The sequence below is a fragment of the Vespa velutina genome, chromosome 10 (assembly GCF_912470025.1).
Source record: "Vespa velutina chromosome 10, iVesVel2.1, whole genome shotgun sequence".
Lineage (NCBI taxonomy): Eukaryota > Metazoa > Arthropoda > Insecta > Hymenoptera > Vespidae > Vespa > Vespa velutina.
Window position 1 is genome coordinate 142991 of NC_062197.1, and position 27887 is coordinate 170877.

The window sequence follows — 27887 nt, forward strand, 5'->3', positions numbered from 1 at the left end:
CGAGTCGTTTTCTTTTCTTTATTCACGTTTTTTAAGACACAAAATCGACACGCTCGTGTCGGGCTGGCTAATGAAAAATGTATTCCTACGTGTATACACGCGTGACAATTGATCCACCAGAGACGACACTAAATTCTACGCTCGCATACACGAGTCCACGAGTACACTATGCAACGGTACGCAAACATTGAATCCTTGAAATAAATATGGTCAATTAAAATAAAGTTAACTCAGGAACGATAACGTAGAATTGCATAACGTTTAGTTTAATTTTTAAAAACGAAAAAAAGTATCAAAAGAGGAAACAAAGGCACGTAAAATAACGATCGACGACGATCCATCATGGATGAACGACGAATTTTCACAGATTTCCTTTTAGATACGCTTCCTTTATCTTCGTTCGAAGGATCTTGCCGGTTGGATTTTTGGGTATATCTCGGACGAATGAAACACCACCTGAAACACGATACGTGTGCATAAGAAGAGAGAGAGAGAGAGCGAGGGGGGGGGGAGAGGGGGTTGGCGTACGTACCATCGAGTTGCTTGTACTCGGAAACCTTTCCCTTAACGAAATTCTTGATATCCTCCTCGCTAACCTTCCTGTTCTTTTTCAAGATGACGAAAGCCCTCGGCACTTCTCCGGATCTTGCGTCGGAAATACCGACTACCGCGCATTCCTCTACGTCGGGATGCGTTCTCAAAACTGACTCCAATTCGGCCGGTGGAACCTAACAGGGGAAAGAAAATAAAATGAAAGGTTATATCGTATAGGAGATAATAATAATGACTTGGGGGTCTCTGTGATTTACCTGAAAACCTTTGACCTTGATCAACTCCTTCAACCTATCGGTAATATAAAAATCTAAATCGTCGTCGAAGTAAGCTATATCGCCGGTTTTCAACCAACCATCCTCGAGTAACATTTCCTTAGTGGCTTCCGGATTATTGAAGTAACCTTTCATGACGTGAGGTCCTCTTATCCACAATTCGCCGTTCCTACCGGGCTCGCAAATGTCTACGTTCGTTATGGTATCGACCAATCTCACGTCGCAACCGCAAATATTCTTTCCGATACTCGCGTACTTTAGCCCCGTCTTTTCTACGAAGGCCACGGGCGCGCACTCCGTTAATCCATACCCTGGCGAAAGAAATCTCTTGAAAGTGTCAACCAGAGAATAAATAATATTGTACGATAAACGTATGTAATAATATGTTACCGTCGGCAACAATTTACCTTGGCAAAATTTAAAACTACTGTTGTCTAATCGAAACTTGTCGTAAAACCTATCGACGTCCTCCTTCGAAAGCGGCGCCGCTCCGCTGAAAGCACTTCGTACGTTCGAGAGATGTTCTCTTTTGGCTAACGGCGAAACTGCCAGAAACAATATTATCGGCGGCACGCAAAACAAAATCGCTGGCTAAAAGCATAAAAGAAAGTAAGCTTTTCTGATGCGTATCATCGACGAAAGAATTATTTTTCTTTTCTTCGATATTCGCAGTATAAGTAACGTTCAATGTTGATTCAAAACATTTTTTACCTTTTGCTTGATGAAAGTGTCGAAAAACGTTTCCGGCTGGAATTTCGGAAGCGTAACGATCTTCGCTCCGACCATGAGACTAGGCAGCATGACTCCGTTCATGCCAAAAATGTGAAATAAGGGTAGAAATATTGGTATGACGTCTTGATATTCATCTATAAGGAAAAAAAAGAAATAAATTACAATACCGTTCTAAAATAAGCCAATTTTTTCTATTATACGTGCGAATAAAATGCTTCACCCGTCGCCATTTGAATCCAGGTATCCTTATCAACGATGGCATTTACCATTTCTATATTCGAGACTAGATTAGCGTGCGTTAGCATCACACCTTTCGGCAGACCCGTCGTCCCACTTGAAAAAGGTAAAACCGCTACGTCGTCCGCGGAACTGCTTAGGGCTTTCAATCCCGGTAAGTTCTTGCCGCGAGTTATCAAGTCCTAAAAATTTCAAATCGATCCCCGACTCGGGTTTACTTAACTCGTTCCAATTAAATTATTAAATAAGAATTGAAAATTTGATCGTTTCGTCCGTATAAAGGAATAAGATACCTTGAAAGGTATCACCCCGTCCGCCATTGGACCCGGCGTTCCGTCGTCTATAACGATAAGGGACGATCCCAATCTGTGGTTCGTTGCTGCTTTCTTTACGATCGGTAATATCCCTTTCGCAGTGACGATGCCTTTCGCACCAGACAACGTCAATTGCATCGTCATTTCCTCTACGATCGCGTGAAGAATATTTGCGCGTTTAAATTATTCTTATACTTCTTCTTATGCGTCGGCTCAATCGTTCTAACGCCTCTCTCTCTCTCTCTCTCTCTCTCTCTCGTTACTTACCAACCGTGTAATGCGGATTGATAGTTGTAACGATGAGGCCCGCCTCCAAAATCCCGCAAAAAGCTAGAACCCATTCCGGAAAATTGGGAGCGATCAAGGCAATTATATCACCTTCCATGAACTTTAAGTTCCTCAAACTCCTTGCAATGTAGTTCGCAGCGTCCCTCGTTTGCCCGTACGTATATTTCCTACCTGTTATACCGCATTCCTGAAAAACATCGTCGAATCAAAACGTCTATTTTTTCCAATAATTAGAAATTCCAACTTCCGACGGTAGCCGGGAGAAGAGTTACCAGGGCAATTAGCTTGGAAAATTTGTTAACGTTGCGCCAAATGTATTCCGATATCTTAGAATCCGGATAAGTAACTGCACCGAAAGGCGAAGGAATGATTATCTCTTGGTTTTGACCTCGAATAAATTTCTCTTTCGATCGCGCAAAGGTACTCCTCGCTCCTAAATATTGTATTTTACTTGCTTCATCGTTTAACAGCGTCCGCTCGAATTTCTTGATGCCACGAGAAAGGTGCCTTAACGACTTCATATCTCGATAAGACTCTCGTCGTTGAGAATATCACCTGTCAGAAGAAGAGAAAAAAAAAAGAAAAGAAAAGAAAAGAAAAAAAAAAGAAAAAAAAAAAAATTAGAGAAACGAATTGTAAGATATATACTAAATATAATTTCATTCGACCGAGCCTCGATTGAATTTCAATCGAATCCGATCGTTCGTAATATCTATAAAACGCTTAGAAGAAAAAAAATTAGAAAAAATTGCTAATGCAAATGACATATCGTATGAGCGAGCAGAAATATTGAATAACTCTTTAAGCCTGTTTACTAACTATACCAAGAATGTGGTAATTATAATGTAAATGGACTAAATGGAAGAGCTTCTACCTTGAAAGATTTACTCACGACTAGATATCGGTCGCCTTCGTTTCCGTTTAAACTGTTTCACTTGCGAAAGGAATAATATCGGCGATCGAAATACAACAAGCGAGGAAATAATAGGGGGCAAAGTACAAAGACTATTTCTTATCATGTTCGTCTCATAGCGATATATTATTTCAATCTTATCTCTTATCTTTCAAATTGGGGTATCATTTAAAATATTATTTACATATTTTCGATTTAATAGTTTTCGAATGCGCAACGTTTAATAATGAGCGAACTTGAGTGCACGTTTATTTTCCATCCTTTCGAGATGAAGCGCAATTCGATCGTCCGTTCATTCGACCGATCACGTTCTCGTTCGTAACTATAGAAATTTCGTGACGAATGAATGTTTGAAATGGAGGAAGACAGAGAGAGAGAGAGAGAGAGAGAGAGAGAGAGAGAAACACGTGCGTACACATACGCGATATATCATAATCGACCTTCAATTCCACGCTAGCATCTACAATAAACTTATTTCACATAGTTCCACTACCGGATAAATACCGTAGGACTTCCATTTCGAAAAAGAAAGACGTTTACGCAATATTATAGAATACCTTTCTTTTTCCTTTCGACGATAACTTAAGCTTCTATGTCTATAATCGATTTGAAATACGATTTGAAAATTCGCGCGAACGCAGTTGGTAAACCTTCGAGCGTGCTCCGTGCGAGATCGTTTTCTTTGACAGACTGCTGAATTCTCCGGCAAACAATTTAGCATTATCCTAACATTATCAATATGACGTAATAAGAATAGATATAGATTAAATAGTTATACACATCGAGCTTCTCCCCACCATTGAGTTTTTAACGATCAACGTTGTTACCGGCAACGTTATCGTTGAAAATGACTTTCATCACCGATTCGTTTTATTTAAACTTGCTTATCAACACGGATTTGTCTTATTTCCTTTCTACTAACGTCGAGAAATAATGTAATGTAAACAAAACTTACGACGCAGTAATATTAATGTCTACAAAAAGAAAATTTTACTTGCTCCAGTACGATCGAAAGTGCGATTTTAAGTGATTTTATCAAATGGCAAGATAATATGCATATCGAGAATATTTTTAAATAAGATCGAATTATGTCATAAAATCCAATAGAATCTTTCAGCGACCGTCCCGTTCTATAACGTAGTTCGATATAAGCATTTCGCATAAATAATATAGTTTCGTACTTCGAACGACAAATGTATGCAAATTGAATTTCCCCTACTCATATCTTCATTTCTACATGTAACGCCAGCGTAGCGCGTCCGTTAGAAAGAATACTTTTAATAGGTATTATTAATTATTGTGATCACTCGTAACAGATGTTTTCGAACATTATCCTTATATTAATATTATTTGCTCGAATATTTATCGAAAACTTTTAATTACGCGCCCGTAATAAACTTTCGTTCGTAGTTGCGATAAACGGTTATTGCCAAAAGTGATTACCCAAATGTATATGTGCTATTATAAATTTTGATCGCGATCATTTATCGTTCATTAGCGTGCTAAAGGTAAAAGGAGAGTAGAATCAACGCGTCTTTCATCCGATACATTACATATAGGAAATAATTCTAGCTTAGTTACATAAGTTGGAAATAACAAAGAGCAAATTCTTCGAATCTCATATAAAAATTTGAATTCGACGTTTACTCGTGGCCTGCGTTTACTCGCGCGTCTACCAACAACAAACAATAGTTTTAGATGCGCCGACGCATATCCGACGACGCCGACGCCGACGACGGCGTCGACATCGACGCCGACATCGACGCCGACGCGATACGTCAAATCAGAGCCGTATCGTTCGTTTTAAGACTCGTGAAAATCCATCCAAAAATTGAATCCAACGAAACTTGAGTGTTTTCAACTTCACCGGAAAGAGAGAAAAGGTTGTCCGTGATGTTGCTCTTGATAAAGTAAAATCTCGTTGAGAGATTATGCAAGAGAATGGTAGGGAAGGGAAGGGGGTGGGAAGGGAAGGGAAGGGAAGGGAAGGGAAGGGAAGAAAAGAAAAGAAAAGAAAAGAAAAGAAAAGAAAAGAAGGAATAAACTAAAGGGTGTAAGGGTATAGAAATTAAGGATCGATAAGAAAAATGTCTCTATTTTATGTGAAAAAGATGTCCGTATTGTTCTCGAACTTTAATTCTATTATGCAATTTGTCGCGTAACGGAACGGCGCGCGCGGAAAAATCTAAGAGTTGAACTAAGGATCAACGATACGATTGATTCCAAGGAAAAATGAAGGAAATAAAAGTGATTGGGAGAAGAAAGTACGGGTCCATCGACGAATGGCGACGTCCCTGGGAGAAAGGGGCGAGAAAGGGGGCGAGTACGACGCCATGTCGACGTTCATCCTCTAGTTCGCTCTCGTTGCAGCCCTCGTCTAAAAGGCAAACTCGTGTCTGGAAAAAGTCGCGAAAAGGAAAGGTCGAAAAAAAAGGAGAGAGACGGAAGGAAGAAAAGCCAAAGCTCGTAGAAATCACTGACGAAATCACTCTTGCACGAAGCATTGGGCTATGAATGAAGACCCAACCCTTTCATCTCGAGGTAATTAACTCTCGTCTTTGGCGATAAAGCTATCCGTCGATAATCCGTTCGCTCGCTCCGACCGGTCCCGTCGTAATATAGCGCAACTATGCGCCTACCTCGTTTCTTCCATCTCCAGAATTACGATAATTTCTAATATAACTTATCCGACATATATAAATATTCAAAAGTACGGAAAAGTCTAATTTTTACATCGAGCGACCAAGGAGGCAAAACCTTGTTTTATCCTTGTTTTATCCTTGTTTTATCCTTGTTTTATCCTTGTTTTATCACTGTTTTATCCTTCACACCTTAAAAGATAGCTAATACTCGAAAAATTCGTGCGGATCATCGTCGATACATTAAGTACTACGTAGTACGCATTTCATTGATCCCTTTCACTTCGATTCGACGTTCGAGTTTACACAGTCGCAAAAAATTTCCCTTTCTCTATTTCTTCCTTATCTTTTTCTCTTATCGACCATAAGATGCGAAAGAAAATTTATTAGATTAAAGATCGAACTCGTATCCATCTTGTCGGAAGCGGCGAGCAATCATCGAAGAACAGAGCCAATAATAATATAGGAATCGTATTTTTGCAGGTTTTGGCAGTTTTGCTATTGTCAGTAATACCCTGGCCAGGTCCAACTGTTTTTAAGATATCATGCCCCCGCGATCGTGCTTCGGTAGTGAGGAGGATAGTTCACAAGGTGAGAGAAACCTTTTAAGCGTGGCATTTTTTGATCGCGTGAGATGTGCCAAAGGACAAACTTTTAAGCTTCGTCGAGATTTCAGAGATGGATGCCCATCCTAAAGAAATATCAAGTGGAGTTACCCTTAGAATGTCCCTTTCACGAAAGTCGAGACATCTTTCGACCTCAGCAACGGGCAAAGCATCAGTACAGACCATCGCAATGGACCTGCGGCCTTTGCGGCAAGTCTTTTTACGCCGAAAGACATCTCGACGCGCACTTCGATAACAGACATAAAAGTAACGTTAATACGGTGAGTCATCGGTTTGATTTACATCAATAACCTTTGTATATTTATTTCAATTTGATACGAAAATAAGAGTCTTAATCTACAAATTAAATGTGTCCGTGGACTTCGTATTATCATACTAGCGATATTATCTGAAAAATCAAAGTTCGCGTTATCTCCTCGATTCTTATTCTACAACGCGATAAGGAATACGTCGGTAAATATTATAAAGAAAAGTTACGATGACGATAGCGTTAAATGCTTTCCAATCGATATCCATTTAAATTAAGAAACTTTTATATTTCAATGAGTTCACTAAGAAGCATATTAGCGGACGCTTCGACATAAGGGTTTTACACTGATGTAGGGTTTTGTACAGGGTTTTGCACGTGACTGATAACCGATAAAAAAGGAACGCACCAAGAGACAGAGAGAGAGAGAGAGAGAGAGAGAATGGGAGGGGGGGGCGGAGAGAGAGAGAGAGAGAGAGAGAGCAGCTACCGATATTGACGACTAACGTCATTAATGACCGCGATTCTATATCAGACTAGTTTCGAAAATGAGATATCGATAAATAAGGTAAAATTGACTTCCGATTGGCGCTACAATAATCGATATATGTCCTTGTTCTCGTTCCTAAATGAAAGGCGGAGGACGCCGTGTGCCTTGCCGACTACTGCGACATTATGAGATGCGACGTCTTGGGAAATCGTGACTTTGAAAGTTCGATGGACGATGAGGACGACGACAGCGGTCATGTCAACACCGACATACAGGTACACGAGACTTTGCTTCGATAAAATTACAATTCAGTTGGATAAAACTCGATCTAAGAAAGTTAATGCGATCCGATTGCGCAAAGGTGTGGAAGGAGAATACGGAACAGCGCAGTACGTCGGTCGTACCGTGTTCTCGAGACCTCGCAAGGACATATCGTCCTTCCTCTTCATCTTCCACGGACAAGTCGTGCGCACTCGCTGCCACGAAGAACGACTTACAGCGTTCGTACTGTCGACGAGCCGACGCGGATGTCCTTAAAAATCATCGGCTCGCCGATTCCTCCTCTTATCGTCGCAACGAAATCGCTGGTCCTGAGAATAATAGCGACGCTTGCGACAATGACGACGAGGACGACGAGGACGACGAGGATGACGAGGAAGAGGAGAAAGAGGAGGAGGAGGAGGAGGAGGAGGAGGAGGAGGAGGAGGAGGACGACGACGACGACGATGACGAGGAGAATCTGGTAGAAGCCGCTCTACCTGCCGTCGATAAAAGGCAAAGACGCAGAAGAATACATCTTAGGAAACTCAAGTCCAACTGCAAGCCTGAGGAACTTCAAAAGCTCAAGTTACAATGTGAAGTTAGCTTTTTCTCTTCACTTATTTCGGTCTAACTGATTAATCGCGCTATTTCCTTCGCGATGTTACTTCGAAACGTGAAAGTGATACCAAGAAGGAACAGCCTTAAGAACAAAAGTATTATCGTTAATGAAGTCGCATTAGCATCGTACACGATTGCGTACACGATTGTTAATGAGTGGACATCGAACTCGCTATTAATCTCGAACGCTATTATTCCTGCTCATTTTCTCTCCATTTTAACAATTTATAGAATACATTTTTTATTTCCCATGAAACGTCGGTGCTCCTCCTCTCGCACAGATAGTAAACAGTACGGAATGACAAATTCGTTGATCGATTCTATATTATTAGAACTTCCTGTTTGTCCTTACTCGATTCGTGACACATGTAATTCCATACCGCAATACACATATTTTGTCAAAATAATGAAAAATAATGTAGCGCTTGATACGGCACTCAAAGTTATGTTATACCTAAAAGAAAATTCTATTATTTACAAGCTTTTTGTCGACAGATACTCGTCCGCGATTGTATCGCAGGACTTCTCGCAAATCTCTCGGTTCGAGAATTCCAAGAAATCGAAGGTAGGTGTGACCTGATATGGATAATCCGTTTAACGCTATGAAATAAGATATGTCGAGCGTATGTTTCGAAAGAAAAAAGAAAAGGTTTATAGCAATTTCTTTGCTCGTCAGGTGAACTGAACCGGGCGATCTGTTGGTATTTGAGTTGCGATAGATACTGGGAAGATACCAAACGGCAACAACGTCAGACACCTTGGTATCTGCTCGCTACGTTTATGGCTCTTTTCTGCATCTCGATTTATGCCTGCTATTACGTCATCTGGGTTCTCTTCAAGTATGTAGTACGTTCACTGAGGCTCGGTAAAAACATGATATAAAATAATATTTTATCCATGATATTGGCACAGATAGACTGACAGGATCGATTTAACTTTCTCGTTGTACCTCCTTGCAGTACCACTGACGAGGAGAGGCTCGATCATACGGGAACTTTAGGTTACAACGATGGAAGTCTTACGGGTGCATCATCGTTGCACGATCAGAGCGGTCATGGCGATGGTAGATCGGTAGATAGACGAAAAATGGAAGGAGGAGACGATAATCTAGTATCTACGAACGAAGAAATGCCGGATCACTACATATACGTCGCATATCCACCGGAACTGAAACGTCGTCTCTTGGAAAGGTATCTCTTGGAACTTTATACAGGCTTCCTCTTTGATTACGTACGTTGTGCATATGTATGAACAACATATGTACAAATCGATCGATGCGACGTTAGCGAGTACTTCTTTCCGTAGCTGCTACAACAGGACTACCAGACTATGAGACTGAAACGAAAGAAGACGATCGTTTCGTATTCATCTTGAATAGGACTGCGCTGCGAATGAAGGCACTCTTTTCTCTCTCTCTCTCTCTCTCTCTCTCTCTCTCTCTCTGTCTGTTTGTCTGTCTGTCTGTCTGTCTTCGTGTTTTGTATACCAAATCTATTCGAATAAATTGCAAGGTACGAGAGGAATCTTCCATCGTAGAAATAACCGAAAGAGTTATAGCAAAAAGACCGGCTTTAAAGTCTCTCGCAATTGAACCTAAAACATGTTTTATTTGTCAGAAAGAAAAAAAAGAAAAGGAAAAGAAAAACAGAAGAAAAACGAGAAGACACTATGGTAATCTTAAAAAAATGCAATTTTGTATAAAGTAGGAATATCGGACTAGATAGACTAATAATGGACCCTATATATGAGTTTCTCCGAGTCTAAAACCAATATGTCATCTTTATGGAACCATCGGAGTCACGCTGAGTGTCCATCACGCTCGATTGCCGAACAAGCCGGCGAACGCTCGCACCGGTCGGTCGTTGTTGCTCCTCTAAAATTCTTTGCGATATCGCTTGTGTCGATGTAGTTTGAGCTATTGGAAGTTCGGGTACCTCGTGCATCTCGACGGTTTCTCTTTCCGACAGGTCCTCGTAGGAAGCCGCCGCCGACGAAGGTCTAAGGATAAAAATCATTAATTCGGACGCTTATCCTTCCGAATATAAAAGAAAATAATAATAACTGTCTACGAAGCCTACTTGGTAGGTATGCATCGAATACAATCGGCACAGGTCCAATCCTTCCCAAAGAGTTCTCCCTCTTCCACCGTTTGCGGAAGTCGATGGTGTAGAGTTTCCGGTAACCGTAAACCCGAAAGACCGCCGATCACCGAGACGCAACCTAAGATCACCAAAGGCAACACTAGATTCTCCTTACCCTGTAAATCAAAGCATATTCTGTAATAAAGAACATTGTCTCAACTCGTCTCTTTTATTTCCATTCGTTATCTCGTTCGGCTCATTATGTATTACGAATTATATTTAAATGCAACTTACCAAATATGTAACGAACGGTATGATGATCAAACCAAGACCACTGATGTAAGCGGAAAAACCAATGGCAACGCCGCGCAATTGCGTTGGATAAAGTTCACCGGCGAAGGGATATATTATCAAAAACGAGGCCGATATCGCGGATTTCGAAAGGAGAAACAGGATTAACGTGGCTACGACGGCGTCTGTAAGGAAAACGAAAAAAAAAAAAAAAAAAAAAAAAAAAAAAAGAAAAAAAAAAAAAGAAAGAAAATGTTTAACGAGACTCCATACTATTTCTCTATAGGATAGAGGAATATAGTATTTAACGGATATAGCTCGAGTAATTTGTAGTTTCGTCGATCAATGGGAATTATTACTACCTGCAGAGAGTAGAACCGTGGCTATGCAGGAAACACCGGCGACGACCATGCAGAGGCACAGGGGCCATCTGCGACCCCACCTATCCATGACTATCCAACAAGCCATGTAACTGGGAATTTCGGCCAACGAAGAGAAAAGAAAGCTGAGATGTTCTTCGCTACCGAGGGCAGGTCCGTAATAAGACAATCCAACGTATACCATATTATTGGCGAACCTGGCGATCGATCGAATAAAACGAAAGAAGAAATGTGAAAAATGAACGTATCTCCGTCGTACCTGAATGGAACAACGCGTTAAAGGATGATATATGTATGTAGGTATGTCGTATGAGAGATAAATTGTGGCGCACCAATTTAACGTGATAAGGCAGGTTTTTAAACGCATATTCGGCGTTTTAAAGAGAGACAAGACGCCTGGTCCGTTACGTAGTCTTTCCTCTTCGCTCTTTGATCTTGACATCATCATACGTTGGCGGAGCTTCTGCGTGAACGAAGCTGGAAGTTCCTTTCCATTGACGCGTGCCAATTTTTCGAGAATATCGTTCGCCTCTACCAAACGACCCTTCGCCAATAACCACCGAGGAGATTCCGGAAGGAACCTACAATTTTGTCTCTTTTTCCTTTTCACAATCCTTTCAGACCCGAAAATTACGTGCTCGTAGAAATAGATCGAGACAACGATCGGCATAGATGATTCGCTTACCACCAATAAGTGAAATATAATAGAAAGGGCGCGCTCGTCGTAATCGCGAGTGTTCTCCAATCTCTTATCAAGTACGTAACGCCTGCCAGCATGCACAGACCCATCGTGTAGAAGCTGCACGTCATCACTGTCACGAACGATCGATAATTAGGACCGACCAACTCCAAAGCTAAAAAGAATGACTTTCGTAATAGGCATTTTTATTTGATCTTACGCCCAACGGATACTTACGATATTATTACTTACATATGATAAAGGGTATTTGATAGATGGCGGGTATAGTTAAACCGACTACCATTCGCGTAGCTGCCCACGTCCAAAAGCTGTTGGATATAGACGTGAGAAAACCACCGGTGATCAACGTCGCCAAACACGTGAAGAAGGACAGTCTACGACCGATTCTGTAAATATAGAATGTCGTTTTGGAGGAATAGATTTGACGACGACGACGACGACGACGGCGACGACGACGACGACGACGACGACGACGACGACGACGAATGGAGATTTTACAAAGGAGGGCATTACAGCGATATAATCTTATGCTGTCTCGTTTCGAGTCTTAAAATGGCCGTAATAACATTTGGTTAATATTGGCTATTATATATGGCATTCCTCGGGTGGAAAGGAATTTCGAACGCTCGAGAGATAGTTTATATTTTTCCTCGTTAATAACGTTTAAGAAGCAAAAGCTCCCGTAAAATTCAATTGCAAGCAAATATATCTAATGGTAAGATTAAAACTGTAATTACCTGTCGTTCAAAGTACCAAAAAGATAAACTCCTATAGGTCCACCGGTATTAAGTGCAACCAGACCGATCGTTGGATAAATAGCACGTTCGCAAACGAGATCAAACTGTAACGCATTTAGAGAATCCTGTTAATCCGAACGTCGATAGTCGGACGATAGCGTAAGCGTCTTTACGTACGTCGATGACTATGGATGACGTGATCTCCGAAGTCTCGTATTCCCAGCCGTGATCGCAGGGTACGATAGACCACGAGGAGTTCGTCCTCGAGCTGGACGCGTTCTCCGTCGTCCAGTCTACGTCGTATCGCGTGCATTGGCTGTACGTCTCGTTGTCATCCTACCATGAGAAGGACACTTCAATATTGTCCCGGACATAAATCTCCTTATCGTATCCTTCATGGTCGGAGGAACGAGTAGAGTAGTGCCCTCGAGGAGAAATCGGGTACATGAACGGATATAATGGAGTAAGAATAATATCGACTGAGGTTACAAACTGCTGGTACGATTTAGCGTTACATTATAATATAATACTGCGACTTGCACTTGGATCGAAACGATAAAGCGATGTCGGATAAATAAATGTTTTCGTTTCGTGCTACGGGTTCAGATGCTGTTATAGATGCGGGTTTGGGTTACGCGCGTTTGAGCACGTTCGAGAACGAGAGAGCCGATTTCAAGCGAAAAGAATATATCGTTTCGATTATAGGGGCACCTGACTGGTAGGAATGCCGAGTCTCCTTCTCCGGGAAACATCCATATTTTCCAGTCCGGGTACTTTGCACCAATGCGCCGGTGTGTCCGCCATGAACAGTTGATTGAAGGCGCAAAAGCCGCAAGGCAAGCACGCCGGTAGGCATACGAGCCAGAGCAGCTGCTTCTGATAACGGCCAAATTCACCGACGATCGGCAAGAGATCGTCCAGATCGAATCCCTCCTATGATGACATCAGGGACGCTCTACTTTTAACTTAATAAGTATATCTTCCAATTCGATGGTATGAACGAATATCGTTGATTTCTCTTAACTCGTTCGACAACGGATTACGTATGATATAACGGACAATCGAGGGAAACGAAATGAATGAAAATAAAAAGATTTCTCAAAGTTGAGAAAATACACATACGGTCATTTACTTACTTCGTCGTTGCTTTTTTTCGTCTTTTCATCGACGTTGTTGGCATCCTGCCGCTGGTAATCATCGGCTTGCTGCATTTTCGCGAACTTTGGTCTACTTCGCGTTACCAAAAGCTCGGCGATACCTTAGAACGGAGTCACGTGAGATGCATTAGCCCCCTCCCGAGGAAGATTCGAGGGAGATGTCAGGTGTTGCATCTTGCTCTTTTTCCTTTCCACCCTCGCAACCGCAAACGACGATGCACTTGGCTTCGCCTACACCGTTTTCTGCTTGGACACGGAACCAAAACGTCAATCTACCGATTTTCCTTCTCTTTTCCTCCCTCCCTCTCTCTCTCTCTCTCTCTCTCTCTCTCCCTCCCTCTCTCTCCCTCTCTCTCTCTCTCTCTCTCTCTCGCTCGCTCGCTCGCTCGCTCGCTCGCTTGCTCTTACTCTCTTCTACCCTTTCACTCTCTTTCTTCCATACAAACAAAGCACTTTCTCAATCTCTCTTACTCTTTTCTCAATTTTGTTCGAGCAACTTTGACCGTGCGAAAAGTGATAAAAGTTTGGAGGGACGTAGGGGGAAGGGGGAGATCGATGCAAGATGACTGAAATATTTAGACTACAGCATTCGCCGACCTAACGAAAAAGCAGATACATAGATATTTTTCCAATGGTTGTGTATTCTAACATTGATCGATACTATTTGAGTATGCAGATGTGAAAAAAAAATGGTTGGATGTACTAGGATGACTTACCAAAAGAGATCGTTTGTCCGAAATGTAGCACGTAACATTCCACGCGATTTTCTTCGGTGTATATATCGTAAGGAACTATTCGAACGGGAATGAAACGATCTCGTCGATTTTACGACAGTTGGACGAAACGATTATCGGCCCCGAACGATTAACTCTCCTTTATAAGATTTTAATCGAACGAACAAGAATGGAACAGCAAAGTCGTTCTTATGCAGCGCACATACGAAAGGTAGAGAGAAAACCTGGCAAGTGCATCGAAACGATGGAAAACTATACATGTAGCATGCCCTTCTAATTCAATTGGGTTAAGGGTATTTAGAGGAGATTAGGAACACTGCTGACATACGCTATGTGTAGCAAGCAGCTCCTATTCACCGTTCGACATTTTCAACTCTCCTCTCTCCCTCCCTCTCTCACCCTTGAGAAAGATTTTTACAATTATTTTCTTAAATACGTCGACGATCGATTTTAAAATGTGACAGAGGAGGGCCAAATAAAGAAGAGAAAAGAAAAAAAAAAAAAAAAAAAAATAAAGTAAAAAAGAAAAATGAATTTGACATAGAGGTCAATGCATTTTAAAAAAGAAAGAATGATCCTTGGTAATAATGATGGGCGACCACCGCGGCGTTCGTGTGTACGTGTATTTCGAATGAAATTTTATTTTCGGACAAATCTCTGCGTCGGAGGAAAAAAGAATCATGCAAAGACGTGGAAGCAATTTGCATTCCATTGATCGTGAAATCTTCTCTCTTTTCTTTTTTCTTTTCTTTCTTCTTTTTTCGATTAAAGAGTACAATAGATTTACGTAAACGCTTTTTTTTGCTTCCTATTTCTTTTTTCTTCGTTCTGTTCGTGTAAGTGTCGTAAGGATAATAAATCGAGGTGGTGAATTAGCTGTTGTTATGACTTGGAATTATATGGCACTGTCGCTTGGCGATTCGTATAATCCGTTCTTACACTCGATGGTACAATCGGTCACATTAACGTTTACGCGCGATGATACGCCACTGTTAATACAGCAGCAATTGCGCAACGATAATCCATTCCGTAGAAAAAAATCTTTGCCAAGCTTTTTTCACTCCAACGCCAATCGCGACCCGTTTTATCGCCGCAAGAATGACGAGGTATATCATTAATGTGACCGATTATACGCGTTAGGCACACTTTCCCCAACAACAATTGTTCACAATCATCATCATCAGCATCATCCATCAGCATCATCATCACCCATCAGCAGCATCATCATCGATCTCACACAAGTAAGCTACATAGCCGAAGTCACATAATCGTTGTCAAGTGTAAACCTTCACAAGCGCACAGACTTCACGAATCACACGACTGTCACAACAAACTCATAAAAGGAATAAAAGATATAACTCGCATCATACGGACATGCCACACCCTCTCCCATAGAGACTTTTTTATTTTTTTCATATTCCTTTGCTTCTCTTCTTCGTATAACTTTTGTTAGACTGTTCGGTATAAAATGCTCGGGAAAGAGTAAAAAAACAAAAACAAAAACAAAAAGAAAAAAAAAAGAAAAAAAAAAGGATCAAGGATTCTCTTTCCTTCAGCCTATAAAGTTCTCCGATAAACGTATAAAATAAAATTTGTTCTTTTTCTTCCTCTCTTAGTCTCGCGTAAACGCATGAACGCTTTCTCTCTTTGATCACACTTTTCCCTCCCACCCTCCCTCCCTCTCCCCCTTTCTATTTCTTGCACTCTCCCTTCAAGCATACCTCAACATTTCATCCTAATGTGACTATCGATGCGTTTACCGCTCTATAAGAGGAATTTGACGACTTAACGCGTTATTCTTATAAATAATCTCCATATTTCGTAACCGAAAGTGTCGTACGAGCAAAATTCGCTTATGTTTGATTATCGGATTCTTCGAGAGATACGAGTATTTTGGAAGAATTGAAATTCTCGAATCATCTCGAAAAGGATTCGTCATTTTAACAATATAGAATAAAAAATAGAAGAGTAGGCCATAACCATTATGTCTTTGTCACATTGTAAATGCCAATTTCTATTAATCATATTCCTCCTGAGAGGATCTCGACGAAAATTTGTATATCGACCGATCGACGAGATTCAATAAAAATTTGGAGAGGGTGAGCAAAAATAGTGGCAGGCCAAACGGACTTCATTCATCGATTTCATTTATTATACTTCAGCCCACGTTTATCATCATCGCTCATGAATTTTCACATTCGCAATTATAATCTTAATCCGATCATCGATCGGCATCATCACTATCAACATCATTCTTCATTCTCTGTTACACCGCATAAAACACCCATTCACTCATTTCTCCTCTCATTTATTTTTGGAATTTTTCTTTTTTTTGCATCTTCGCGATTTTCATTTTTCCATCCTCCGACGATCGATACGGAAATGGTAGAAAACAAATTATGGACGAAAAAATATCAAGGTGAAGGTTAGAGCGAACCATTTCCGTACGATGTCGATAATTTTTCTTTTTTTTTTTTCTTTTTTTTTTTTTTTTTCTTTTTTTTTTTTTAATCTTTCTGGATATATTGGACTCGTGTTTCGTACGTAAAATGATATCGTGGCGAATGGTGAAGAACTAGTGGTAATTATGGCGTCTCAAGATTCCTCTTAAAATAATTGTTTAATATCACTATTTAAATGTGTCAAATATAATTTAATGTAATTAATATCAACGCGTTCTCGATTCTTTTCTATATAAAACGTTAATAATAAGATGAAAGAAAGATGACAATTAAGAAATCGCTATTTCATGTACAGTTCCCCGTATTTATCTCGCAACGATAGAAAATGTATATTTCATTTAATCTTTATTTAACTCCTCTCTTCCCCCATAGGAATTTTCGTATTTTTGTTTACACGTCACGACGACCTTCGACGTCGCGGTTCACGGCGAATCACGAGCCAACTATCTCCTTTTCTTTATTTTTTTTCTCTCTCGCTCATCTCTCGTTCGTTCATTGCTCACGATACGCAACACAACTCGACGCATAAACGTACCCACTTTCTCTCTCTCTCTCTCTCTCTTACTGTATCTTTCGCGCTCTTTCTCTCTCTCTCTCTCTCTCTCTCTCTCTATCTTTCGTTCTCTCTCTCTCTCGCTCTTTCTCTCTCTCTCTCTCTCTGTAACACCCTCGTCAATCGTTTACTTCATTAGCGCACATCATCACTGATACAGCGTAATGCACACGCTTTCTTCTATATATTTACACGCTCTCACTTACGTACCCTATGAAAGCATCGCACGCACTCTAAGAGTCTCGACGATGAAAGGCTAACAACTAATAGTCGACAAGACATTTTTAGCGTACAAGTTTATGCGAGAGCACGATTCCTTTAGCCTTTCTTTTTCACCTTCTTTTTCTTCTCTTTGTCATCGTCATCGTCGCACACGTACGTCGCACACTCTTCGTATCCCTCGATCTCTCGAAAGGCAAAAAAGAGTATAATCGGTAACAACGTTCGTTAAAAAAGAAGCCCAACGAAACAAAAAAGGAGAGGAACAAAATTTCTTCTTGGAACCGTGCTCCCCTTCAGGATCAAAACATCGAACCCTCGCATAAGAGAGTCACTCCAAAAGAATCACAGTCGCGGTTTAGATTTGTATTTTTATTTACTTTTTTACGTTCCCCCATCCATCTTTCTTTTTTTTTGCAACTCGATCTTACGACGCACAGCCGACCCTTAAGATTCTCGGCCATCTTCCGACCGTTTACGACGATAGATGTATGTATTTGTATTTTCGATATCCTTTTTTCCACGTTCGTTCTTTTTTTTTTTACATTTTACATTTTCATCCTATCTCTCTCTCTCTCTCTCTCTCTCTCTCTCTCTCTCTCTCTCTCTCTCTCTCTCTCTCTCTCTCTCCCTCTCTCTCTTTCTCCCTCTATTTCTTGCGTTTCGACGCAACACGGAAAAGGTAGATCGCCTCGAGGACATGGAAACAGCTTCGAACTCTGGTGGACGCTCGTCTTTCGGTTCGCAAACGCGATAACATCATTTTCTATATATTTCTCTTCTTTCTTTTTTAACGTTTCGCTTTAGTCCTTCAAACAATGGAAATATACGGGCATGTAACGTTTCAAATTTGACTCTTTGCGATCGCAACAAATCGAAAGGTACGCGCATTATTACGGATGTTAATTATAAAAAATATATGTATATTATTATATATCTCCTATGATATATGAAAAAAATATTTGACTTTAGATATATAAAAAATATAGTGTATATGAATTTTCTTCTTTCGGGTCTGAGCAGAACTATTTTTGACGCGTGCATGTGAAGAAAGAGCGCGTCCACCGGCGAGTCGATAACGAGAACACGATAATCGGCGGTAAATGTCGAAAAGGGACCGCTACGCGTGCACTTGGCCGTTTCTCTCTCTCTCTCTCTCTCTCTCTCTCTCTCTGTATATGTATACGCGCATATGCGTCTCTCACTTTGTGGTTTACGTTCGATAACGGCACGGTACGGAACAACAACCCGCGTTTCGATTCTAGGCCCGTGACGATTCTTTGCTTTTTCTTTTTTTTTTTGTTTTTTTATTTTTTTCTACTTTTTTTCTTTTTTTTTCTTTTTTTTTCCTGTTTTTTTTTTTTTCTTTTCTTTTCTTTTCTTTTTCTTTAATATATCGTCTGGACATGAAAGCACGACTTTTGATAACGAATCGGAAGAATGTGCAAGCGATCGAGTTTTCTGCTAAAAACGCGAAAAGACCCACGACGTCTATCTGCCCTCACCATCGTACCTTTCTCTCTCTCTCTCTCTCTCTCTCTCTCTCTCTCTCTCTTTCTCTCTCTCTATTTTTCATACACTTCACTTCTTACTCACTTTCTCACTTACTTCCCTTTCCAAGAGTCTCTCTTCCATTCTATTCTCTCACGTCGTCACGTTTTCTCTCATATTCCCTAAACACACTTTCTCTCTGTCTCTCTCTCTCTCATTCTCACTCTACCTCACTGATACGTGGAATGTTCAAGAAAAAACAATACTTGCGCTTCGGCGTCGATCGATTTTGATATTCCAATCGATTCGATTCAAAGGTTCGTGATCAGACGTATTATATTAACGCAATTTTTGGAAAATTCTAATTGGAACAAATTTTCTCTTTCGTTCGTTTCCAATTCTGATCGTCACCGAAGAATCTAAGAATATTTTTTCTTTTATTTTCTTTTTTTTTTAGTTTATCTCTTGGTTTTCTTGAAAAAATTAAAGCGTGATATGTCTAACGTATACTAGTACGCAGTGTACGAAGCAGACTTTAAAAAAATCACAAGAGCGAAACAAGTAGAATATATGAAAAAAAAAAAAGAGGAAAGGTTTTCCACCGGCAATAGTATTTGGAATGCATGGCACAACCACAGTCGCGTATCAAACGTTGATTTTATCGCGCGTTAATTTGGCCCTTTTTCTTTTCTCTTTTGGCATTTAATTTATTTTCTTTTCTTTTTTTTTTATTTTTTATTTTTTGAGCGACCTACCCTGCGCTCGAATCTTCTTTAATCGCGCGAAAATACATTTGCCGAAGAGAAAAAAAGGGAGGGGGAAGGGAAAGATTCGACGAGTTTTCCTAGGAAGAAATAACTTCTAACGAGGGAAAAGAGGATGATACACGACGTTAGAGTTCCGATCTGACTCGCGAAACTCGTTCGGTATTTGAAATATCCCAGTTGGATAAAGGCACCATCTAGAATCAAGATTCCAATTTCGTTGAAAGAATCGATCGAGATATTTCAATGCTGAATCGAATCGCTATTTTCAACGTAGACTCGATTTTATTTCGTCTAAAGGATTACACATTCTTGAGGTAAGGACACTGGGCTATGTCAATTACCCTCTACGCACATTTATGCGATCATAATACCACACATTGAACGAGTACTCTCCACTTTCGTTAGGAGCCACGAATCCAGGAAGACGACATTTATTGTTGTAGCAGTGGTAGTTGTTGTTCGCGAATTACATAAACGATATAAAGAAAAACATTGCAAAGATATGTCTCACATTTGAAAGGAAAAGAAAAAAAGAAAAGGTCGAAAAATCTCGTTTAGAAATAAACGGTAGTAAGTAGTAAGAGAATAGATTCGATGGCAGTGGAAAATGTACCCCCTTCTCATTTTAATCGTTTTACATATGCGAAATTTATATATGCGAGTAAAAACCGATCGGTGAATGATTGTACTATGATCGCATAAAAACTTGTTCTATTTGTCTCTCTAATTTACTACGTATGTCAGAAGCGGAGATGGAGTGCGGTCGTCTTTTTCTCCCGGTTTAGGCTAGACAATACAACTAAATCACTTGTTGCCAGCAAAATATTAATTTTTAATGAATCAATAGCAACAGACATTCGCATACGGGGGTAGGGGTGGGGTGGGGGTGGGGGTGGGGGGCTCAGGGTGGGAAATGAACATACACATCGTCGTACAACGGATCATTGGATTCACGCGCAAAACGATCGGATCAGGGGTTACCAGCTTGTCGAATCTTCTTGTATATTTGTTTCTTTGTTTAACTCAGTCTCTCGTTCTCTCTTCGTCACACTCGCTCTCGTTCAGACTTGCTGATTAATTCACTCCTTGTATCACATGATCTCACAGCAAAGTTTTCAGACATACTAAAATAACAAGTACACGCCTCGCATCCTGAGCATTACTCTTACTCGCGTGAGTCGCGATACGATTCTTACTGTGGGAGTTTAATCAAGAATCCACAGGAGTAAGGGGTATAGTATAACGTCGTGCGACGTGCGTAAACAAGGATACACATAATTCGACTAAAATTCTCACAGCCTCTCGCACTGTCGCTCTCATACTCTCTCATATCTCTCTCACACACACTCATACTTCACATATTCCATTTCACGTATTTTCTCTCTTTCTCTCTCTCTCTCTCTCGCTAGCTCGCTTGCTCGCTCGCGCGCACGCTCTCAGTTCGCTCGTGTTTCATCACTTACAACATCTCGCACTCTCTTTCACCGCTCAGTAACAGCGTCCATCGAAGTCGCCCTCTCTCTCTCTCTCTCTCTCTCGTACGCTCGCTCGTTCGCTCTCTCTCGCTCTCTCTCTCTCTCTCTCTCTCTCTCTCTCTCTCTCTCTCTCTCTCTCTTTCGCTCGCTCTCTCAGATTCAACTTCACACGGAGGTCTCAATCACGCGGATAGAAGCCGCATACTCGATTTTCAGGCATACTTGCATCACGGGAACATCTCAGCAGGCCTCGGCCCTGGCTCACTCATTTTGGCATCATCCACTTGCACTCGTATTTTTTAATCATCTATTGTCGGTATCCGGCAGACAGGTATTTGTCTCTGTCGAGCATATGGGCTGTGTTCGACCCTGTATACCCTCGCCGGTACCCTCGCATACCGTTGCCAGACAGGGACACGTGCAGACTCATCACCCCATCCTCATCGCTTCGGAACTCACGCACATCCATCAACTCGCATCCGCAACATCCAATCTTGTTGTCTTTGTATTGTTTGATAGCGTTCTAGTCAAATCAAATTGCACGACAGTACAACCGTGGGCTGATCTGTAAACAACAAAAGCGAGCCAAATATCAGTGACCGTCGCCCGCGAAAAGTAGGAAAGTAGACTACTTTTTTTTTTTTCAATACATCGAGTATCTCTCTCACTTTAATTGTTTGTTTAACGCGACGTACCTAGGCGCGATCGTGCGAGTCTAGAAGAAAAAGTAGAAAGCACGTGGATGCTCTAATCTTGTCTTGAATGACCCTTTGTCTTTCCACCCCCCCCTCTTACCCACCCACCCTTTCACACACACACAGACACACAGGCTCGAACATATTCCCTCTTTTCTCACACATATTCTTTCTCTCCTACTTTCGTGCGATAACAGATGGCACGAAATGCATACGAGGAAGAGCTGAAAGGGCAAAAGAAAAAAAAAAGAGAGAAAAATGAAAAAAGAAAAAAAAAGAAAAGAAAAAAAGAACAGAAAGAAAAGACGATTCGAAGACATTTCACACACGCGTGACAAGCACATGCAAACGCGCGCACGACAAAACACACACACACACACACACACACAGAGACAGACAGACAGACAGACAGCAACAGCAGCAGCAGCAAACACATTGTACACTTTTGTACGCTCGAGAACGTTGCGTTCGTAAAACTATCATGCTTGTAGATTTAATAAATGAATACTCACCAACTGGACGTAGTGTTGTTAGCAGTAATCTTAGCCTTTCGTATCTCCTTAAGGGCCCAAGTGGCCAACGTCTTCGTTTTGCTGTTACGCGATTTCTTGCCCTTCACTAATAACTCGTTAAGCGGCTCGGTGTCGACCATCGGCAATAATTTCGCTCCAAAAACGCTGACGAGATCGCCGATAAGGCCAAGCGCAGCCGATATGTTACCATCGGAATGTTCCCGATCTTGGGCAATCAAAGTAATAAATTGAATGATGTACGGCACATGCGGTTCGACCAAAGCGATCTCCTCCGGGCATGTATTATTCGTAGATTCACCACGGAAACCCTGCACTATCCCTGTATAAGCCTCCAATACGCCCTCGCGTAATTCGTTAAGATAATCGACCATGTCGTAATCGGATCTATCGACGTTCGCCTGCGAGGCCTGTACCAACGTTTGCAAGACAACGTCTAAATACTTTTTGAATTCTATACCGATACTCAGGGCTATGTCGCCAAAGACCGAAAATATTTGAGGCTTTACAGAACGATGTACCGTATTGTTTCCTAAATTCTCCAAAAGAAGGGTCATTATCTCGTCGCAATATGGAATGATCTTGCTCTTAAGAGCACGACATATATCACCGGTAAGGCCTACGGCAACGCAACATACTTGATACTCGGCATGATTTTTCAGGCCGAGACAGAGATAAGGCTTAAATACGTTCATGTATTTCAAAAAGCGCTCTCCCAAAACTTCGACCAAAGTCGAGACGGCCATAAGAGCGTCCTCCTGGACGCCACCGGATTTGCAAGAGTTCGAATTGAACATCGACAATAGGGCGGTCATTATAACGTCCGATATCTGCGGCGCGTCTTCCGGTGTTACCTTACGTAATACGGACTGTAGGGTGGCGCATAGCAATGATTGAAGATCGTTGTATTGGGCTCGATCCGAATGACTTTGTATGTGCGTTTCCATTTGCAATACTTGTTGCAATCTTTCCAAAATGACCATCGTCGTTTTTTGCACGGTAACGTAACAATCCCGTGGGGAATTTTTCACCATCTCCATCAGTGCTTCGTACGCCGCCGATCTCAAGTTCGCTTGGGCCCCGTCCGGTCTGTCGGTAGTCTCCAATAGTCTCTGAATTATGAAATCAAAGTATTGCGACATACAATATGTTTCTGGCTGTTGCTCGTCCTCGCAGGCCGAGTCGTAACTCGCTTGGGCAAGACCCGTGAACGCCCAGCATACGTTCGCAGCGACGCGAGGTTCTGCCTTCAGTCCGTTTACCAAAGATTCCAATAAAGGTTTCAAATACGTCTCGTTAATGGCAGCTTCTGGAATGATCTCGCAAATACGTCCGAATGTCCATGCCGCGGTGTCCCTTACGACAACGCTACTGTCGTACATCAGCTCGATGAGCGTTTGCATTGCCTGCTCTACCAATGGTTTCAATGTGGTAGGCTCTACGCCACCGAGGATGGAACCGAATGCCATTACGGCTGCGTCTCGATATCTCCAATCGTGACTCTTGATATTATCCTTGACGAATGGTAATACGAAAGGAACTATAGCTTCTTCGCAACAAGTTGAGAGCAGCATCAAGCATACACCGGCGGCTTTCGAAGGATTCCAATCGTCCTCGTCATCGAATTCTTCTTGTTTCGTTAATTTTTTCATGAGTACCGGTACTAAAAATTGTAAAGCACCTTTCGCGTAGTGCCTTGAAACTTTTAATGGTGGTCGGCCAACTTCAGAAGCATCTCCTTCTTCCAAGGCTAAATCAACTTCTTCGTCCGACACATTGGACCAAAATTCAATTCCCTGCAGTGCAACCTCGTCGATATCCGACTTCATAGCCTCCAGAGTAATCTGTGCGAGATACGAGATGTTTGCCTAATTTTTATTAATAAAAAAAAAAAAAAAAAAAAAAAAAAAAAAAAAAAAAATACGTAGAAATTTGAAGCATTACTTACAGGAAACAATGCTGGTGCCATGTAAAGTTCCATATACTGATAATACAAAGACATAATTTTGACGAGGCATTGTAAAGCCGCTACTTTAACTTGCGTGTTTGACGATTGTGTCGCTTCGCACACTACTTCCATGATAAAGTTCCTCTCGGACTGTAAATATGACGGTACAAGAAAAATTGTATACACACACACGCGCGCACGCACGCACGCACGCACGCGCGCACACGCACACACACACACACACACACACATATGCAATGCATATTTGCAGCATGCATGCACATGTACGTATGCGTGCGTGTGTGTAGACGTACGATAGATGATAAAAGTTAAATTATTAATAAATAAATACGGACCTCGATTTCAAAATTTCCTTTAGTAAATTCTAAGGAATTATAGAGCGCGCTCGTAGCTGCAAGTCGTACGTGATTGGACGTACTGGAACCTTTCATGCCATGAATAATCGCTGTGAGAATTTGGTTAGACTGCGATACCAAGACTTCGCTTTCTATTTCTTGACAAATGTAACCGATAGTCTCTAAAGTAGCTTCTTTCATCATTTCCGTACTATTAGGATTAACCACATTGTTTACTAATAGAGGAATTAAATTGCTCCATTGACCAACTGGCAATTCGGCAACAGCGACATAAGCTACGCATTGTGCTGCAGAGCTCGGCCTATTATTTTCAGTTCCTAATGCTCCCAAAATCTATAACAAGGATTATTCTTTCGTATAAAATATTTACACTAAATCGTCAATAGTATTAGGTAAAACTTGGAAACAAATATGCGTTATACGTTACAATGAAAAATATAATAAAGTATACGAGACGTTATAATTTCTAGATTATTTTTCTTTTTTCTTCTTTTGAAGGAAAACCAGAAAGGCATTTATCTTATCGTACATTTTTCTTGATATATTCCCTTGTTTCGGCAGGGATAGCCAACCAACGTTGCTGGTACTGATACTTTAGCGCCTGATCCTTTGAGGTAAGTTGATTTTTCAATTGTAGCCCAGCTGCCATACGAGCCACCGGACTGGCTGTTGCAGTAACCAGTACTCCGCTGAGCCGTTGAACAAATTCATGCTAAAATATGAGAAATTTGATTAATACGATCTGATTCAAATCTACATTACGAATAATTCAGCTTATAAAGATACTAACAAAATTGGATTGTGCCGCCTGTTCCAAAAAATTTTCCGCCGCTTCCAGTTCATTTTTGTCTGAAAACACATATTGAACGGTTAAAATATCGGCAGGAAAGATTTAAAGCAGTATCGCAAGGTCAAAGGTATGTCTCCGACTCATTGAAACATTTTATAGGTTAGTCATAGGCTAGATAGATCGGCTCGTAGAAGGGTATTTTATTTGGTAAAAGCAGAAGATGGCCAAAGCAGGATGGCCATCGTCGACGGCGAGAACGAGTAACCGCCGGACGAGACAATAGTTTTCCGTTCGCCGAACAAAGCCCATAGCAACAGCCAAGTCGAGCATAATCGGCGACATTATTGGATGCGCGCAAGAAAATCGGGAGGGAAGTATCGTTGATTAGGCCGTAAAAAGCTAATCGTTCGACCGAAATGATTCATAGATTCTATCGCGTTAGGAACACGCGTTGCGCTAATTCACCGGACGTTTCGAACGAAGGGACGCGCACGCGGTCGCAATCCGACTTGTGTAGTATATAGAAGAAGAAAAAAAAAAAAAAAAAAAAAAAAAAAAAAAAGTAACGAGCGAAGGAAAAACGTAATCGCGCGGCGAGTATCGAATTTTCGACGAGTATCGAAAAGGTTAAGGGCAACGACGATCGGCCACGATAGAAAATACTAACGAAATAGTACGCATCTCTCTTTGATGACGGTTAAAAATGATCTTTTTCAAGTGGATCGACTCACCTGAGGAGACCGTCCTCTCGAGGACCTGGATCAATTGTACCGTCGTTGGATCCATCTGCATGGCTTCTAGTAACTTCCGCTCGACCCTCTCGTCAGGATATATATATATATATATATATGTATATATGTATGTATATATATATATATTACAATAGCGACACGAGACTCTTTACGATATCGTCCTAACGCGAGACGTTTTCTGATCGCAACCGGCGGATACCCACATGTAGTCACTACCGAATCAACTGCCCCGACGACGTCCCCCTTCCTCTTCTGCTCCTTGTCTTTTGCCTTCTCACTCTCTCTCTCTCTCTCTCTCTCTCTCTCTCTCACTCTATCGTTTCTCCCCTCAACGTGCGGCGTAGTGATATCCCACGAGCCTTCTCGATTATCGCTCTTGCGCTTCCTATCGTCGTAATTTTACGAGCTCGCAGCTAACGACGATAAGCGTTTGGCTACTTTTTAATCTTCGACGAGTTCGATCAACGCAAAGACCGTCAATTTCTTTGGCACGAAGGACGTAAAAAAAAACGTGACGAAGCTATCCTTTCCCTCTCGCCCTTCTTTCTTGCTCGCGCGATCGTCGGCTTCCACTGGTCGACCGAGTGAGGACTATTTTCTGCGCGTCTCGACCCGTCCCGCCCGAAGACGCATGCGCGTTGCAGGAAAGCAGCGACCTCTTCGACGCAAGCGCTACCAGTAGCGCTGCTGCTGCCGCCAACGAGAAGATTATGACCGTTTGCACCGACTGATCTCTTCAATCGAGTGGTTTGAAATTTTTTAACCGTTTTCCCTAACAAACACGCCATTGGCTTCTCGAGGCCGATGACAATATGGCCTCGAGACTTAGATCTATCGAGAACTTTAGAAAAGAAAGTATAGAAAAGAGAAATTTAAGAAAGAGAAAAATGTTATGGACAATCATCGAGTTTGATTCGTCGAATCAACGAAAGTCTGATATACGGTATGTGTACGCGATCGTAAATCGAGAATAATTATCAAGAATAGCTATCGCTTCGATATAAATGTTGTAGAAAGTAAAGGGGTTTGACCATTTCTACGACGGAAATGTACTCATCCTCGAGCGGTTGGTGGGCGGTTGGGGGGGGGGGGGGGGGGGGCAGGGGAGAATCTTATCTCGCAAAGGGACGAGCGTCCCGTCTCTCTCTCTCTCTCTCTCTCTCTCTCTGGCGAGGCAGCGATAAAAAGGCGGAGAGACGTGTATCCGACCGATTGCACAACGTAAAAAGAACGTCGGAGAGATAGGTACTCGAATAGAGGGCAGTGGTTCTTGAGACGAAGCGTCTCTTCCCTCGGTCGATGTTACAGAGCTCTGCGAACGGCATTCGGATCGATAGGAAGCTCTTCTTGGGAACGTATTTCAGCGACATTCTTGCGTAATCAACGAACTAACAATAAATTCGAATCTCTCGATATACAAACGGTTATGTAAATTCGTAAAATACGTAGATTCCGATTGGTTCCTAAGGAGAAAGAGAGAGAGAACCAGATTTCTATGAAAATCCAAGAGAGACGGGCAGGTGCGTTCCTAGGGCGTATGCCATGGGTTACAATAA

At 41.5% G+C, this 27887-nt stretch overlaps 4 protein-coding genes across 16 annotated transcripts; 1 reads left to right on the plus strand and 3 right to left on the minus strand.

Annotated features, from left to right (window-relative positions):
* Window positions 1-245: 245 nt before the first annotated feature.
* Window positions 246-10190, minus strand: LOC124952485 (4-coumarate--CoA ligase 1-like). 6 transcript variants are annotated; one of them, XM_047502439.1, is made up of 10 exons: window positions 10127-10190; window positions 2671-2953; window positions 2378-2585; window positions 2090-2259; window positions 1780-1978; window positions 1539-1693; window positions 1235-1418; window positions 810-1138; window positions 533-728; window positions 246-456 (listed from the first exon to the last, which is right to left on the minus strand). In XM_047502439.1, the coding sequence occupies exons 2-10, from the start codon at window positions 2917-2919 to the stop codon at window positions 362-364; spliced, it is 1785 nt and encodes a 594-aa protein (XP_047358395.1). In that variant the 5' UTR covers window positions 2920-2953; window positions 10127-10190; the 3' UTR covers window positions 246-361. The 6 variants fall into 6 exon arrangements, with proteins under 6 accessions (XP_047358395.1, XP_047358393.1, XP_047358392.1 ...); XM_047502437.1 differs by lacking the exon at window positions 10127-10190 and adding an exon at window positions 3869-5161 and having other exon boundaries at window positions 2671-2957; XM_047502436.1 differs by lacking the exon at window positions 10127-10190 and adding an exon at window positions 3869-5159.
* LOC124952486 (protein BFR2) lies at window positions 5305-10492 on the plus strand. Of its 3 annotated transcripts, XM_047502443.1 has the most exons (9): window positions 5310-5852; window positions 6434-6541; window positions 6627-6836; window positions 7460-7588; window positions 7675-8172; window positions 8688-8757; window positions 8869-9031; window positions 9152-9382; window positions 9498-10492. In XM_047502443.1, exons 1-9 carry the CDS (start codon window positions 5826-5828, stop codon window positions 9523-9525), a joined length of 1464 nt encoding a protein of 487 aa, XP_047358399.1. In that variant the 5' UTR covers window positions 5310-5825; the 3' UTR covers window positions 9526-10492. The 3 variants fall into 3 exon arrangements, with proteins under 3 accessions (XP_047358400.1, XP_047358398.1, XP_047358399.1); XM_047502444.1 differs by lacking the exon at window positions 9498-10492 and having other exon boundaries at window positions 5305-5852; window positions 8869-9038; window positions 9152-9270; XM_047502442.1 differs by having other exon boundaries at window positions 5307-5852; window positions 9152-10492.
* Window positions 9780-13661, minus strand: LOC124952484 (carcinine transporter). The gene is made up of 11 exons (XM_047502435.1): window positions 13518-13661; window positions 13093-13314; window positions 12559-12717; window positions 12382-12485; window positions 11876-12030; window positions 11630-11798; window positions 11277-11525; window positions 10927-11141; window positions 10568-10749; window positions 10271-10449; window positions 9780-10190 (listed from the first exon to the last, which is right to left on the minus strand). Exons 1-11 carry the CDS (start codon window positions 13590-13592, stop codon window positions 9953-9955), a joined length of 1947 nt encoding a protein of 648 aa, XP_047358391.1. The 5' UTR covers window positions 13593-13661; the 3' UTR covers window positions 9780-9952.
* Window positions 13643-26942, minus strand: LOC124952481 (importin subunit beta-1). 6 transcript variants are annotated; one of them, XM_047502425.1, is made up of 9 exons: window positions 26311-26942; window positions 25580-25638; window positions 25319-25501; window positions 24769-25122; window positions 24413-24562; window positions 22447-24308; window positions 21935-22158; window positions 21462-21804; window positions 13643-13781 (listed from the first exon to the last, which is right to left on the minus strand). In XM_047502425.1, exons 1-7 carry the CDS (start codon window positions 26369-26371, stop codon window positions 22092-22094), a joined length of 2736 nt encoding a protein of 911 aa, XP_047358381.1. In that variant the 5' UTR covers window positions 26372-26942; the 3' UTR covers window positions 13643-13781; window positions 21462-21804; window positions 21935-22091. The 6 variants fall into 6 exon arrangements, with proteins under 6 accessions (XP_047358381.1, XP_047358384.1, XP_047358385.1 ...); XM_047502428.1 differs by lacking the exon at window positions 21935-22158 and having other exon boundaries at window positions 26311-26939; XM_047502424.1 differs by lacking the exon at window positions 13643-13781 and having other exon boundaries at window positions 16403-21804.
* Between the last annotated feature and the right edge of the window lie 945 nt (window positions 26943-27887).

Bases quoted from the DNA above. Each gene is read 5' to 3' on its own strand.
- LOC124952481 (XM_047502425.1), bottom strand. From the start codon at position 26,371: ATGCAGATGGATCCAACGACGGTACAATTGATCCAGGTCCTCGAGAGG. The intron at 24,563-24,768 runs GTCCGTATTTAT...TCATATTTACAG, and splicing joins AAGGAAATTTTGAAATCGAG to TCCGAGAGGAACTTTATCAT. The intron at 24,309-24,412 runs GTAAGTAATGCT...TATCTCGCACAG, and splicing joins TGGCACCAGCATTGTTTCCT to ATTACTCTGGAGGCTATGAA.
- LOC124952485 (XM_047502439.1), bottom strand. From the start codon at position 2,919: ATGAAGTCGTTAAGGCACCTTTCTCGTGGCATCAAGAAATTCGAGCGG. The intron at 1,139-1,234 runs GTAAATTGTTGC...TTCTTTCGCCAG, and splicing joins TAGTTTTAAATTTTGCCAAG to GGTATGGATTAACGGAGTGC. The intron at 457-532 runs GTACGTACGCCA...ATCGTGTTTCAG, and splicing joins CGAGTACAAGCAACTCGATG to GTGGTGTTTCATTCGTCCGA.
- LOC124952486 (XM_047502442.1), top strand. From the start codon at position 5,826: ATGAAGACCCAACCCTTTCATCTCGAG. The intron at 6,542-6,626 runs GTGAGAGAAACC...TCGAGATTTCAG, and splicing joins TGAGGAGGATAGTTCACAAG to AGATGGATGCCCATCCTAAA. The intron at 7,589-7,674 runs GTACACGAGACT...GATTGCGCAAAG, and splicing joins ATGTCAACACCGACATACAG to GTGTGGAAGGAGAATACGGA.
- LOC124952484 (XM_047502435.1), bottom strand. From the start codon at position 13,592: ATGCAGCAAGCCGATGATTACCAGCGGCAGGATGCCAACAACGTCGAT. The intron at 12,486-12,558 runs GTACGTAAAGAC...AATGCGTTACAG, and splicing joins CGTCATCCATAGTCATCGAC to TTTGATCTCGTTTGCGAACG. The intron at 10,450-10,567 runs GTAAGTTGCATT...TTTGATTTACAG, and splicing joins TACCGTTCGTTACATATTTG to GGTAAGGAGAATCTAGTGTT.